Source organism: Saccopteryx leptura, chromosome 4 (assembly GCF_036850995.1).
Source record: "Saccopteryx leptura isolate mSacLep1 chromosome 4, mSacLep1_pri_phased_curated, whole genome shotgun sequence".
In the NCBI taxonomy this organism is placed as follows: Eukaryota; Metazoa; Chordata; class Mammalia; order Chiroptera; family Emballonuridae; genus Saccopteryx; species Saccopteryx leptura.
This window is the reverse complement of record NC_089506.1, coordinates 18,032,241-18,047,322: the sequence shown is the minus strand read 5'-3', so window position 1 is coordinate 18,047,322 and position 15,082 is coordinate 18,032,241. Positions and strand designations below refer to the sequence as shown.

The following is a 15,082-nucleotide window of genomic DNA, read 5'->3' as shown; positions in this document are numbered from 1 at the left end:
TAAAACTCAATTGAGATTTCTGGATTAGTTGTCCACACCCCCAGACCCAGAATATTTTCGAGGCTCCTGGCACCATTCCAGACTATGCAGGCCAAAGCTAGCACCACCCAGTTACCAACACTGGGTCCAGGATGGGACACGGATAAGAATGCCATGTATACTTTCTCTTTCAAGTGGTGCTGACAGTGTAACAAACAAGTATAGCAATAACAAAAATAAAAAGGACACTGATCAGTTATTTACTTTATATTTAAACCAACAACTTCTCTCCAAAATTAAGGTTATCTTTCATGACAGTTCTGATTTGTTGAATCAAGTGACCACAGGTATGATAATGATTTTTAAAAATATTAACCGTAACTAAAAAAAAAAAAAAAAAAACAGCATTAGCTTTCCCCATCAAAAGTCCGGAAGCTTTGATCGTGTAGTCAAAACACCCTACGACTTAATTTGTCATTTTTATGACTTGAGCCAAATTTTTATACTTCATTTTTCTTGGACGCCTCAAGGTACAATGACAGACCTTGTGTCCGAAGACCAGGAGGCCGTGTGGGGATGGGATTTTAGTGGAGGGGCAGTGCCAATGACCCAAGAGCCAGGCCGTCAAGCGAACGCGAAGGGCCCAGGTGGCGGAGGGCGCTCGGCCCCGCGGCCCCGGCCGCCGCCCGCAGCGCTGGGCGATCGCGGTCAGGTGTCGCCGGGCAGACGCACTCATTTACGTCTGCGGGGCTGCGCTGCGGGCGAAAGGCAGCGCCTCCTCCTCCAGGCTGTCCCCGGCCGAGACCCCGGACCCCCCCCCCCAGTTGACAGGCACCCGGGGGAACCCCAGGCCGCGCGTTCGTGGGGGCCGCTCTCGCAGAAGAGCGAACCCCCGCGCACCGACTTCTCGCGAGGTTTCACCCCCCGACACCCCCTCCCGGTCTGCCGCCTCTCGGCTCCGGCGCTAGCGGCTCCCGCTATGGCTGCGCTGCGGAGGCTCCTGTGGCCGCCGCCCCGGCTGCCGCCTCCAGCCGGCCCTTACCACCCCTTCCCTGGGCCGTGGGGCCGGCCCGTGGGGCCAGCCGCGGGCCCCGCCGGCCGGCCCTTCTCCTGCCGGGAGGAGGAGGACGGGGCAGTGGCGGAGGCGGCGTGGAGGCGGCGGCGGCGCTGGGGGGAGCTGAGCATCGCGGCGGCGGCCGGCGGGGGTCTGGTCGGCCTCGTGTGCTACCAGCTCTACGGGGGCCCCCGGCCCGACGCCACGGGGACGCCGATCGCGGGGCGCCCCTCCGAGAGCGCGGACGCGGAGCTGGAGGACCCGCCCCGCGGCCGGGGGCTGCTCCCCATCCCGGTGGCCGCTGCCAAGGAGACGGTAGGTGCGCGGGCGCGTGCGCGCGCCGGCCGGCCCGCAGGTGACGTGCGAGGGTCGGGCCGCCAGGTGTGCCGCCGCCGTGCGGGGGGCGACTGACCCGTGGGCCGCCGTGACACCGGGCCCTGGAGGTTGTCGCACTGTGAGCTCTGCCTCTGCGATCGAGGACCTCCTGTGACCAAGCCCGAGACCTTGTAGGCCAGGCAGCCCCGGTGTGTTCACCCAGCATCGGTGATGCTGTCATTGATGCTTGAGAACCTTAAAGGTTGCTGCAGCTACCGCCTGTCAACGGAAACCCCAAACCAGGACAAAAAAAACAAACAAACAAAAAACCGAGGAAGAAGTCAAGGGCATGACAGGCAGAAAGTAGAGGGTTGCTTATGTGAGAGGAAGGAACTCCCAGGCTGGGCTAGGCAACAGCAAATGATGCAGGACTAGTGCAGTGCAGTGGTGTGAAGTCTTGAAAGACTTTATTATACGGAATTTATTACTAGCGAGGGACCGAATGCCAAAACTGTGTAGCCTCCGTATTATAGGTCAGAAAGAATGAAGATGTAACCAGTTTGGAAAAGGGAGGAGGGACTATTCAAAGAGTGTATCCCACCCCCCACCCCCCCCAAGGTAGAATCTCTTAAATAGATACAGTAAGTGAGAAAATGGGTAGGACAGCAAAAATAGAAAACGAAGGGAAGCAAACTCCTACAGAGAAACTTAAAAGAAAATGTTCAAGTACTTAATATAAGGTACTTAATCAATGGTAAAGATGAGTGGAAGGCAAAAGTGGGTCCAGGGGCACGATGTTTTTGTTACCACAGACTATTTAGTAATCTTTGTAAATGACTAGGAAAGTCTTCTTAGGCATGTTTTCCTTGCAAGCCTGGAAGAGTGTGAAGGGCTTAATGACAATAATTTAGGAAAGAAGCAACTCCTCTGTTTTTAGCTTTAATGAAACATATACCCTTTATTCTTTACCCAGATACACAGTGATGATCTGATGTGGTGGGTGTGTCATTTCTTTTGGTGGAGGTTGTTGGTGCATTTACATAAGGGAATCTACTTTATGGACCTTCTAGAAGCAAATCACAAATCAATGAATACTTAAGATACTTGCAAATGCCTTCAGCCTGCATCTCCCAACGCCCATATATACATATTAAACTTGTGTCCTGATTAAGCAAGACAGAACTTTTAATCAACCACGGTCTGTATGTAGGCAACATCCAAATACTGTTTTCCTTTCTCTTTATTGAAGTTAATTTTACTTTTAAAGTTTAGAGACAGTATCATGTAGTTTTTTTAAAGACCACACTCAGAAAACCAAGTCTGTGGCTCTTCCGCTTTCTAGTTGTATCATTCCTTAACCTCTCAATGCCAGTTTGCTCACCTGTAAAGGAGATTGATGGTGTCTTCCTCATAGAGTTATGAGATTTAAATGAGATTGTGCTTTTTTATTTTTATTTGTTTTATTTGTTTGAGAGAGACAGGAACATCGAGCTGCTCCTGTATGTGCCCTGACCAGGGAATTGAACTGGAAACCCCCACTCCAGGACGACGCTCCAACCAACCTAGCTATCCAGCCAGGGCCAGATCATACATTTTTTAAAAGAATGGTTCCCCTAGCACAGTGGTCTCCAACCTTTTTTGGGCCATGGACCGATTTAATGTCAGAAAATATTTTCACGGACCAGCCTTTAGGGTGAGACGGATAAATATATCGTATGACCAAGACAAGCGTCAAGAGTGAGTCTTAGACAGATGTAACAGAGGGAATCTGGTCATTTTTTTAAAATAAAACATCATTTAGACTTAAATATAAATAAAATGGAAATAATGTAAGTTATTTATTCTTTCTCTGCGGACCGGTACCAAATGGCCCACGGACCGGTACCGGTCCATGGCCCGGAGGTTGGGGACCACTGCCCTAGCACATAGTGTCCATTCAATCAATTTGTTTCATTTTTTGTTTTATTTTTCTTATGGATTTATTTATTTACTTATGTTATTATCGCTCGTTGTTTATGAAAATACCTGTACATTGTTTTAGAAGTCAAATAATATTAAAGTCCTGTGTCTTACCCTTCCCGAGTCTCACCTTGTACATTCTGATCACTGTGCCTTTTGTATCTGACCTTTTCCCCCCCCTCTGAAAACTTTAATAATCTTTATCCCCTGTGTTTAAAAACTTTACAACAATGAGCATTGGTTTGAGCATTTTTTCATTTGTAGTGCTAGGTACTTGAGGGCGCTGTTAGTATGGAAATTCATATCTGAAAATACTGTGTATTCTTCTTGTATTATTTCTGTGACAATTTTCTCTTCTCCAATTTGTTTTCTTTTTCAGAAACCTCTGTTGGTCTGAAGTTACATCTTCTGACAGATCCTAATCTAATTCTAATCTTTCTTATATTCCAACTACTTGATCGTTCTGTTGGTTTGTTTTTATGGGAGATAGCTTTATCTTCAGAGATGACTTTATCATCTAACCTTTCTACTGAATGTTTTATCTCAATTGCCCTAATTTTTAATTCAAAGAACTATTCTGTGTTCCTTGCTGTTCATGTGTTACTAATTCTAGATATATTGTTTTATGGTGCTACATTTCTTTTTTACCCTAAGGCTATGAATTACATATTTTTGTTTTTAAATTGTATTCTCCATGCATTGTGTTGTTTCTTATTTGATTTTCTTTGCCTTCACTTACATTTTGGAGGTTTCCCAACATATCTGTGGTTGTTGCCTATCTTTTTTGAGACCACTCAGAAGCTCTTTATACAGGAGCACGGCTTTTTATTTGGTGATCTGGGCTTTTTATTAGAGTGGCATTCAGATTTCAGTAGTTTGTAAATCTTTTTCCCCGGTGTCATTGAACTTCTAACAATAGGAGAGGTGGGAAGTGCAGTAATCTGGGTGTGGGCACAGGTGTGCATACGTGTGCAAGCATGTGTGTTGGGGGAGTACCCAGTGACGCACTTACATATTGTTAGCTGATCTGTTTTCATTCCCACAACTTTCTCTCTGCCAACACAGGTGTCCTGAAAGCCTTGTCCTTTCTGGGGTCTGGACCCCAAGTTAGCCTCCTCCACTTGGTACCTGCCCTCCTCCACAGTCACCCAGCTGGGGCCTCTGCTCCCCTGCTCCGTTACCGCTCCTCCTCCTCTTCAGGGTTATAAAAAATTGATGAATTTTCTTGAGTGTTTTGGTCTCCTCTCCTTTTCTCCCTTTTAGTTCTTGTATGTTTACACCTTTAAAAAACATATCTTTTATTAGGATTTTAATGTGGTTTGGGGAGGAGAGGTCAATCTGCCATTTTTCAGGAATATTTCACACTTGTGCTGCCACTTCATTTATTATGTTTATTTGATTTTCCTGAAGTGGTAGAAATGATTTCTTTTGATGTTTAAAACTATATTAAGAACGCTTGATTTATAAAGGCTCCTTTAATGAAGCAGCATATTATATCAAACAGAGCCTAGCATATAAATGAAGCTGTGTGTGTGGGGGGGGGGGGCGGACTAACTGAACTGATGGCAACGTTTGGCAGTGACCTACAGGCATGCAGGTCTCTTGCCGTAGCCTTGAAGAGTTTTGTTCTAAAGGCATTGCCTCTGAACTTTCAGAAGGCCTTCCCCAGCTCTATCATATACCCCCAGGAGATGGATTTTTGCAATTATTTATTCATTGTTTCTCTTCTCTGCTGGTCTTAGCTCTTTAAGGAGAGGCATTGTGTTGATCTTGACAAGCTTTATATCATCATTGCCTGGTACGGGGCTTAGCCCTGATAGATACGCAACAAATATTTGTCAAATGAATAAGCTTATACCAAATATTTGCTGGGGCATGCACATTGAAAAAGCACAACCACATTCTGTGAGAATGAATAGTTTTAATATTTTGTTCAGCTAAAGTAGTTATTTATAGCATTAGAATTGGGAAGACTTGAGTTAAGGTCAAAATTCCAGGTTTGGGAAATCTAGTCATATGACACTGTATTTATTTTAATTTGGCTTGCCAAAATTTTTTCAGTAAACGTGGCCTTGAACTTTATTAATATTATAAAAAGAGATTGGCAAGATACTGTTTAGAACCTTACAGTTTTAACTTTAAAGTATTATTTTTATTAATAGGGAAAAAATTTTTGTTCTATAACTGCCTTCTTGTTTCAGGTCCAGAATTAATCTACTAGATTGCTTAACACACTTCAATCTATTATTTTACTGTTATACGGAATACATGATCTAGTTTATGATTTGTTCGTCTTATGAAGCTTTAAGCAACTTAATTTAGTTTTACACTCAAATAGAAAAAGAGAACAATATTTGTATCTCTTTTGTATATTTCTATAATAATTGCCAATAATCATGCATTTTTAAATTTCTTTCACTTTGTCTTTAACAATCTCTTTTTAAGGCAGCACATTTTGAGACACATTTATGCTTATGCTCTCTAGAATACTGAAGAGTTTGCCAGAGGTGTAAATATAGGAGAGTCCTAGTTCTTTGCAGAGTGAGGGAAGTCACACAGATGTGGAACTGCAGATAGGTTGGTTCTGTGTAGAGTAACATTGTTGTGTAGGAAGCTAAACCAGGCGGCCCCTCTTCTGGTTTTCTGAATCACTCTGTGACAAGTAGATCCACCAGACCTACCCATGTCCCTCTAGTGGCCTGACCATGCTGCTGATTCACATACAGCATTTTGAGTGTAGATTTTTTTCCCTAAGTAAATCACAGAATAAAATTTGGGTGAATTTGGAAATATTGTAATATTCCTCTTTCTGGTTATACAAAACCAGGAGCTTAGAAATGCATGCACCTTTTGTCTGGGTCGCAATGAAAGATAGTTACAGCGTTTTATGGAAATCCTTTTATTCAGATTCACCTAGGAAATCAGGAAATGAAACTGCCATGACCTTGAACATAAATTAAAAAGTAATTTTCATTTGTAATTCTCTTCCAAGACTTAGAAATGGTCAAATAATGCATAATAATCAGTTTGAATGAAGGTAAATAAAAGGTTCTTTTTTTCTTGGTCTGTATAATTTCCACATTAAAGAAAATGAAAAGACTGAATTGTATTTTGAATTGGAATTCAGGTAATAGTATTGGGTTTAATGTGACTTCCTAATTGATTCTCACATTCTCACATATAATTAATTCTGTTTATATAATTTTGGGCTGGACTGTTTATAAGTAGTAAGTAAAGCTGTACTGTTATTGATTGAATATATAATTTATCTTGAATAATTTTTGAGAAATAGATGTGATTTTCTATCTAATGATTAAAGAAGCCGTTTGGGATTATTAAAACAATTACATTAACCTTAAATTTTTGAGGTTTCCTCCCTCCCCCTGATAGCACATAAGCCCTGTATCTCATAGATTTTAATAAATTCTTGTTTAGTGACCGAATTTATGAATTAAAAATCTAGAAATAAACTATAATATTTTTATTGTTAGAGTTATTTAGATATCTTGCCTTTATAAGAACATCTCCACCATGGTCTACTAGGGAAATGGCAGGGAAGCGGTGAGAAGTTGCTGGATTGGAGAGAGATTCAGGAGGTAGGATCAATGGGATCATTACTGATTAGATTTTAGGGAGGAGAGAGATGGAAGAGTCTAAGATGATATTTAAATTTTAGTCCTGGGCAACTGGGTGGATTGTGCACAGTGCACTGAGCCTGGACCCTCAGAAGAAAAGGTTGGCGGTAGAGGACATGGATGATGAGACTTGAACTTAAAGAGAGGATCGAGGTGTCTTTTGGAGCGCTGAAGAGTATTCCGGGTGGATACAAAGGTCAGAAGCTCAGGAGAGAAACTTGTATGATAGAAATGGACTTGGGAATCATCAAGTGTTAATCATCAAGTGTCATGGAATGGATGCCATTGTTCAGAATATGTAGAGCAAGAAGAGAAAAACACCTAAGGAATGAACCCTGGCCAGCATCAGGGATTTAAAAGACTGACAGAGAAATGGAACTGTAAAAAGCTGAGAAGGCACGGCCCTGGCCAGCGGGCTCAGTGGTAGAGCGTTGGCCGGGTGTGTGGAAGTCCCGGGTTCAATTCCCTGTCAGGGCACACAGGAGAAGCGCCCATCTGCTTCTCCACCCTTCCCCCTCTATCTGTCTCTTCCCCTCCCACAGCCAAGGCTCCATGGGAGCAAAGCTGGCCCAGACGCTGAGGGTAGCTCCACGGCCTCTGCCTCACGTGCTAGAATGGCCCCGGTTGCAATGGAGCAACACCCCTGATTGGCAGAGCATGGCCCCCTGGTGGGCATGCCAGGTGGATCCCGGTTGGGCATATGCGGGAGTCTGTCCGTCTGCCTCCCTGGGCTTCTCACTTCAGAACAATACAGAAAAGAAAAGAAAAAAAAAAGCTAAGAAGGCCCAAACAGATAAAAGAAAGCCAGGAGAGTCTTGGAAGCCAACAACTGTTAGTACTTGATATATGATGCAGTCATAGTGAACACTACCAAAGGAGAACTAAGATGATAAATAGAAAGTGTTTGTTGAGTTTTACCAATAAGGAAGCCGTGATGATCCTGGTGAGATCCTGGGAGTGAAAATCAGAATACAGTTGGATAAATTGAGGCAGGCAAGATGAGGTGACAACCGTTTCATGAATTTGGCCATGAAGGGGAGGAGAGAGGGCAGTAGCTTAAGAGACATAGAACTGGTTTTGTTTTTAAAATGAAAGACCTTCAACTATGTTTAAATGCTGAAAGAATGAAGAGGAACACTAAACCCAAAGAAAGGGGGATAATTGATTTGCCAAGGACCCAGGTGGAGATGGGATATGAAAACCAAAGCACAGACGAGAGTTTAATTTAAGATAATAGGAGTGACGCCATTTTTAGTGTAGTAGGAGGAAGGATGAGAGGAGGTGGACAGTACACATGCATATTGGCAAGTAGTAGAAGGGGCTCTTGCCTGATGGCTTTTGTTTTCTCTGTGAACTAGAAAGTGATGTCATCTTCTGAGAGGAAGGTAATGGAAATTTGTTGAATAACCATGATTGTGATTTGAGGGAGAATGGAGGATTGAAATAGCTATTTTAAAAAACTAAAAAATCATGAAATCTTTTCATTTGTTTCTGTTTTGTAATTTCAAGATTAAATATGAGTTTTTAAATGACAAAATTAATTTTTAGCTTGCTCGTGAAATGTGGCTTTTCAATGGATGTTTTTACATGGTCACAACTTTTCTGTTCAAATTCTTGTTAATGTTATCCCTCATTTTGAAATACGTAAACCTTAGTAATATGAGCTAATTAGCAATATTTTACTCATGGTATTGATTTAACTTACATAGGAAATACACCAAAATTATACTATAGATTTTATTCTTTTGTTTAAACTTGGTAGGCAAGTTTAAACTGGAGAATATTGGTTCTCACTGATTTCCTGTAATTATTGTGCCAAACACAGAATAACGTTATTTGGTGTAGTGTTAACACTCTTGTGTTGGATAAAAATGTGTTTTAAAAAGTCAAACAAGTTTTATTTATGGTATTATTTATCGAACATTAAAGAAAATGCCTAGTCATTTGTGTACCTAAGAGGATTTTCTAAATATATGACTTTTTTCACCTTCTTTTTTCTGTATCCTATACTCCTCTATTCTCTCATGTGTTGCTAGGCTATCTAAGGAAAGTAAAATGTGGAATTTCAGTGTTGTATCATTTCATTGACTAGCATAGTGAGCATTTTCTTGTTAAAGAGCTATTTTTTCCAAATTGGGAAAGTAGAATCCACATTTTCTGCTTTTTTTTCTCCATTTATAAATTGTCTCTTAATCATTTTAATATTCCATCATCAGAATTTAGCCATTGGAAGTGTTTATATAAAATAATTTCAAATAATTCTATTTTCTTTTGCTTTGTGATAAGGATGATATCTATCCAGTTGATACTGCAAGTATTGACTAGGTGAAATATTTGGATTAACTCTTTCACTGGAAGGATATAATGGATTATTAAAACTGCTTGCAATAATTCAAAGTGAATATTTTCTAATCACATCACAAATGCTCTCATAGATGAGGTCCAGTGTAAGCTAACTCCAGCCCATTAATTCTGTTCAAATAGGACCACCTAAACTTTTGAACCACTTTATTCTTACTAATCTACAGATGGGATATGATTCTAATTCTCCATGTACATGCAAGTGTATACATCCATTCATTGTCCCAGGAGATGAAGAAAGGTTTTGAGATAGTACTACCATTACCATCAATGATGGAATCCTAAGGACAATTGTAGGCAGCTTTTGGACTAGGGTTTGTGGTGAAAGGAGATCAGTGTGACTAGAACTTTCACCATTCAATCCTTATTGTCACACGGCTTCCTCCAGACTGTTTCCTATCCAAGTAAATGGGTCACCGCAGGATTTTATGTCCTCACAATATAGAATACAATCTTAGTAACCCCTTGGTCTAGCACTGTGCTGATGTGCTAACACAAATGCTTGTCACGTTCTCCTTTGGGCTGTCAGTCCCAGTCAGTACCTGATCATCATAAAAGTCAGGACGAGTTTTTTTGTTTTGCTTTGTTTTATTGTGAAAGAGACATAGACAGAGAGAGGAGCAGACAGACAGGAAGGGAGAGAGATGAGAAGCATCAATTCTTCGTTGTGGCACCTTAGTTGTTCATTGATTGCTTTCTCATATGTGCCTTGACGGGGCAAGGGGGGGGCTACAGCAGACCGAGCGACCCCTTGCTCAGGCCAGTGACCTTGGGCTCAAGTTGGTGAGCTTTGCTTAAACCAGATGAGCCCACACTCAAGCTGGCGACCTCGGGGTTTCCCAGTCTGACATTCTATTCACTGTGCCACCGCCTGGTCAGGCCAGAGAAGAGTTTTGATTCAAGTCTTTTATAACACAGACTTAGTCAAAGTCAAGATGTCCTATTAATTAAAATCTAGATTCATACTTGGATCTAATATTCTAAATATAATTAGTAAAAGTACAATTACTGAGTGCTATTATGAACTAAATATTGATTAGAATGTTACACATATATATCACCAAATAATTTAAATCTAGAACATATCCTGAATTGTTATATTAGTTATTTTTCATTTTTATAAAGGGAGTGGCTGACTTTTTAAGGTACTCACCTAAAATTTTCTGGCAAATTATAGGAGAGTAGCATTTTGTGTTTTTGGTCTTCTACCCACACGCCTTTACACAACAGAATGTGGAACATGGCTAAAGCCATGAATTGGTTTCAACACTGATCTTCAGTAGAATGATTAAACTTAAAAGGATATGCAAAAATGAACTGAGATGGATCATCTGAATGTCAGATATGTAAGAACAATGTTACTCAAGTAGTAAGGGCATCTTGTTTGATTACAAGCTGATAAAGAAGTTCTAGAAACATGTCTCTTCTATTTTTGGTTTTATGTTTTATTTCAGGAAGTGTGCTCTTAGAGTCTACAAAGAAAGTAGCATTTTTATCTTTTCTTAATTGTAGGCGAAGAGACTGACTCCCTAGGGACTTGACTTCCTTTGGAAAAACAAGGTACTGGGGGACAGACAGATCAGAGGTACCTAACCTAGGATAATTGGTGAAGACACTTTGGTATACCTACTGATTCATTCACAGCACTACATCCTAATTCAAAAGCAGTTTTAACCTAATGTCAGTGTTTAGTTTATGCTTGGGAAAATATAGATATTCCTCCCTTTCCTTTCTCTCCTCCTCCCACTACAATGATCTCCTTGCCCATATCTATTCATGACGGCCATTGACAACAACTTTAAGCTCAGGGATTAAAGTGATTACAGAAATAACATAGTGAAATAGTGAGACAGAATACACTAAGAAGAAATTGGCTTGGGGTCAAGAGAATTGAATCAAAATAATGATGTTGCCTTTCTTACCTGTGCCCTATAAAGTTGAGTCAGCACCTCTTAATTGGTCTCCCAGGAAGTCTCAAAAAAAACTTTTAATTTACATTTCACTGTCTAAAATTTAGTCAGTTGGCCCAGTCTAACTGCAACAGAGCCTGAGAAATGTAACCTTTATTCTTTGTGCTATTGTGCCTACCTAAAAATCAGAGTTCTCTTTCTAAGAAAGAACTATAGATAGATATGTTATCTGTCAGTCTTTGGTTTACAGTATATTGTGTTGGGAAAATGACTTTTAAATGAAATGAAAATGCTTATCAATCATGGAATGCCAATTTAATAAAATGCTGTAAATGGTTTAGATTTCTGGGTCTAGCAATACAGTATACCACATAATCTTCCATAAAAATATTTTAATCATCCTTTTTAAATATCCTACTGTGCTTATAATAAATTAGGGAAAATTGCCAGGGGTAGAAATAAAGAGGAAACTAATAATAGAACAAGGGAGCTGTAGTGTAGTTAGAGGAGTGACGGATCATTATTCATGAAGTTCTGGGGACTTGGACTTTAATGCCTGTGTGAGGACAGGAGACAAGACCTTGGGAAGTTAGACCTAAGACCCTACCTTCCTAAAGCTAGAGCCCTCAGCAAGCGTGGGCTAGCAAAGAATCGTCTACCCAGTAGAAGAGGATGACAGGGGAATGTGAAGATGTGTGCCTGGGCTCTAAGTAGAAAAATGACTCTCCTGAGAATGTGTAAGCATGATCTCACACTACTTCATACAGAACCAGAGTTAGGATTTGTGTTACCCAAGCAGAGAAAGAGCTAATGTCGCTAGGAGAATGAAACGCAAAACTTCTTTGGAAGGAAACGCCCTGAAAACTGGCCATAAGTAAATTCATCAAATGAGGTCTACAAGAGGATAAGTTCATAATCCAAAAGTACAAAATATAAAGTTCTATGACAAAGAGTCAGTAAACTAATTAGATTCCTAGCAATTTAATAACAGGATGATTTGGTTGAGTCTACAAGTTAATTACATTATAAAAGATTAAACACTTAATGAAAAGAATAGGTCAATTATAATAAAGAATCAAATAGAACTTCTAGAAATATAAAATATGGTAATTGGAGGATGGAAAAGTTAGGCAGGATGTAAGATGTAACTGAAAAGTCAATAATCTGGAAGATCATTTTGAGGAAACTACAGAGAATATAATATATATAAGAAATAGCAAATATTAAGCAGAATTTATTAGACATGGAAAATATACTGAGGAGGTCTAAACTTCATTTATTAGGGGTTACAGATTAAGTGAGTAGAGAGACTGAGAGAGATAATATTCTAAGAAATAATGGTTGAACAGTTCTCAGAAAGGAACATTAGTCCTCAGATTTGGAGAGTATAAACAGTCCTGAGCAGGATAAAAATAAATTTATATTTAGTCAGATTATAGTGAAACTGTAAAATGAAAGAGAATGAGAGACAGGGCAGCATTCCATAAAGGAATAGCTGTTGGCCTGATTGAAGACTAATCTGTGGCAACAGCTAGAAGCCAGAAGAGACCGTATCTTCAAAATGCTGAGAGAATAACTGCATAACTGCCAACATAGATTTCTGGACATAGGTAAATAATCATTTAGGAATGACAACAGAATAAGCTTATTTTCATAAGACTATGAGAGCTTACCAGTCTCAGATCACCATTAAAGAATTATTAAAAGATGAAGAAATTAACATAAAAACAAGGGTGAAATTCAAGACACAATGGTGAATGAAGATGGTGAAAGTGGAGTCATTCTTAAACAGTGACTACATTTTACAACATTATTTTGAAAGGAGTTGAACTAAGGTGGTTCTCAGATGTTAAACAACAATGATATGCAAGGCAGTAAGTGTTGATTAGAGTTAAAAATGCATTGAGGGAAACAAAAATAGATGCCTACTGCATGACGTAATAATCCAAGTGGATTAGAGCTTTAAATGTGATAAGTGAAACTTTTAAGATATTTAGGGGAATATGTATGAAAATAAAAATTTGAACCTAAGAGGAAGAGGATTTTCAAAACAAGACAAAAACACACACTAGCACGGTAAATATGCTACATTTCACTTCATTAAAACAAAAATGTCTCATAAAATCAAAAGAAATCTTGGAATGGAAGATGATATTACGTTACATAGCACTTGTAAGGAATAAGTATGGTATCCAGAATAATCAGAATGATCTACAAATCAAAAAGAAAAAAGACGTAATAGAAAAATAGACAAAAGATCTAAACAGACAATTCAATGGAAATATATTCAAAAGACCAATAAACCCATGAAAAGATACTCAACATTACGAATTATAGGGAAATACTATTACAACCAGAGTAAAGCACCATTTCTTACTAATTAGATTGATAAATTGAAAATACTGACAATAAAATAATGTTTGCAGTCATACAGAACAACAAGAATTCTTATACTATAGTGGTAGAGTTACAAATCTTTGGAAAATACACTGACATGTGTTAAATTTAAGATTCACAGGCCTCATCGTTCCAAAATTCTATCTAGGTACACAGCCTTGAACAACTGAACCATGTGCACAAGAATACGTTTACCAGTCTTTTTCCAAAACCCTGCTACCTCCGTTTCTAATCCCACAGAAGCTCTTCCAAAGTGTTGTGTTCCGCTGTGTCTGCAGCACACCCACCCTGTCCTATCTCAAGCAAATGATGTCCATTTTGGAACTGACAGTAAATTTATAATATGGAAAACCTAGATTAGGTCATCCAAGAGGTAATTATGGATTAAAATAAGAGAGGAGGTTCAAGGACTGGTCATAGGCAGGCTGTCGGGCACTGTGTAGATGAGAGGTACCAGCCAAAGTATCAAGAAGGAACTGCCAAAGGAGTAGGACGAAGATCAGGAACCCGAGAAAAATATCTTTCATGGAGAAGAGAGTTATCAACATTGTCAGATGCCGTAAGATGAAAACAGAGAGTTGACCTTTGGATTTAGAAACAAGGAGGTCATGGGTGACCTTGACAAGCAGTTGTGGCGGAGTGGTAGAGGGGAGACTTGCTGAAGCAGAGGAAATCAGAGACAGGAAATGCAGGTGACTGGCGGTAGCCTTGTTGTCAAGAGGAAAGGAATGATGTGAAGAACCCTATCATGTGAGTTACTATTATAGTACAGTGGACACTTCAACATCGTAAATGGTCAGTTGCTCTTCTTTTTTTTTTTTCTCCTGTTTTACAGCTTTCTTTTTCTATTTGATCTCAGCCAGGAAAATACTATTGGCTGGTCTTCAGCTGTATGTATTTCCACATAGCTGCATTTACTAAGCATCAAAACATTTCACCTAGAGTACTTTGGGATTTTCCCACACTGGGAATTTGATGTTTCACCTTTCGACCACCCAACAAGCAAAGAAAATGTTATTCCTTTTATCTTTGCAGAAGCTCTTAAATAAGCCTGAAGCCTTTTAGAAAGAGTAAAAAACAGATGTGAATGGAATCTCATAAGATTTTTCCCCCAGAAAATATAAAATAAAAATTGGAATTTAAAAGATATGTGCTTTTGAATGTTTTATAAAATGTTGGGTCAGTTGCCAATATCAGGGTGTAAAATTCTAAACTTTCTACATGTAATCAAGTAAAATTTCTAATTTTTATTTTTTTAAAATGGTATTGATTTAATTTAATGTAAAGCAAATGTTTTAAAAAAGAAACTAATAAGGATGAGTAATCTAAATAATTTTGGTTAATACAAATCATTTTTATTTTTCCTTCTCCCATTCTGCATTTTCACATCTCTGTTTCATGGCTGCTAACAGGTAATGCATTATACAGTGTTTAGATCATTGATATAATTGTTTCAAGTTACCTCTTAGGGT

At 39.5% G+C, this 15,082-nt stretch overlaps 1 protein-coding gene across 4 annotated transcripts in view; it reads left to right on the top strand.

Annotated features, from left to right (window-relative positions):
• The first annotated feature begins 947 nt into the window (after window positions 1-947).
• MICU3 (mitochondrial calcium uptake family member 3) overlaps window positions 948-15,082 on the top strand; it is a 95,475-nt gene continuing 81,340 nt past the window's right edge. For all 4 annotated transcript variants that reach the window (XR_010751018.1, XR_010751019.1, XM_066380237.1 and 1 more), the window contains exon 1: window positions 948-1,348. Coding sequence is in view for 2 of the 4 variants with exons in the window: in XM_066380237.1 (XP_066236334.1) it covers window positions 959-1,348 (390 nt within the window). In the remaining 2 variants the exon portion in view is untranslated. The remainder of the gene's footprint in view (window positions 1,349-15,082) is intronic.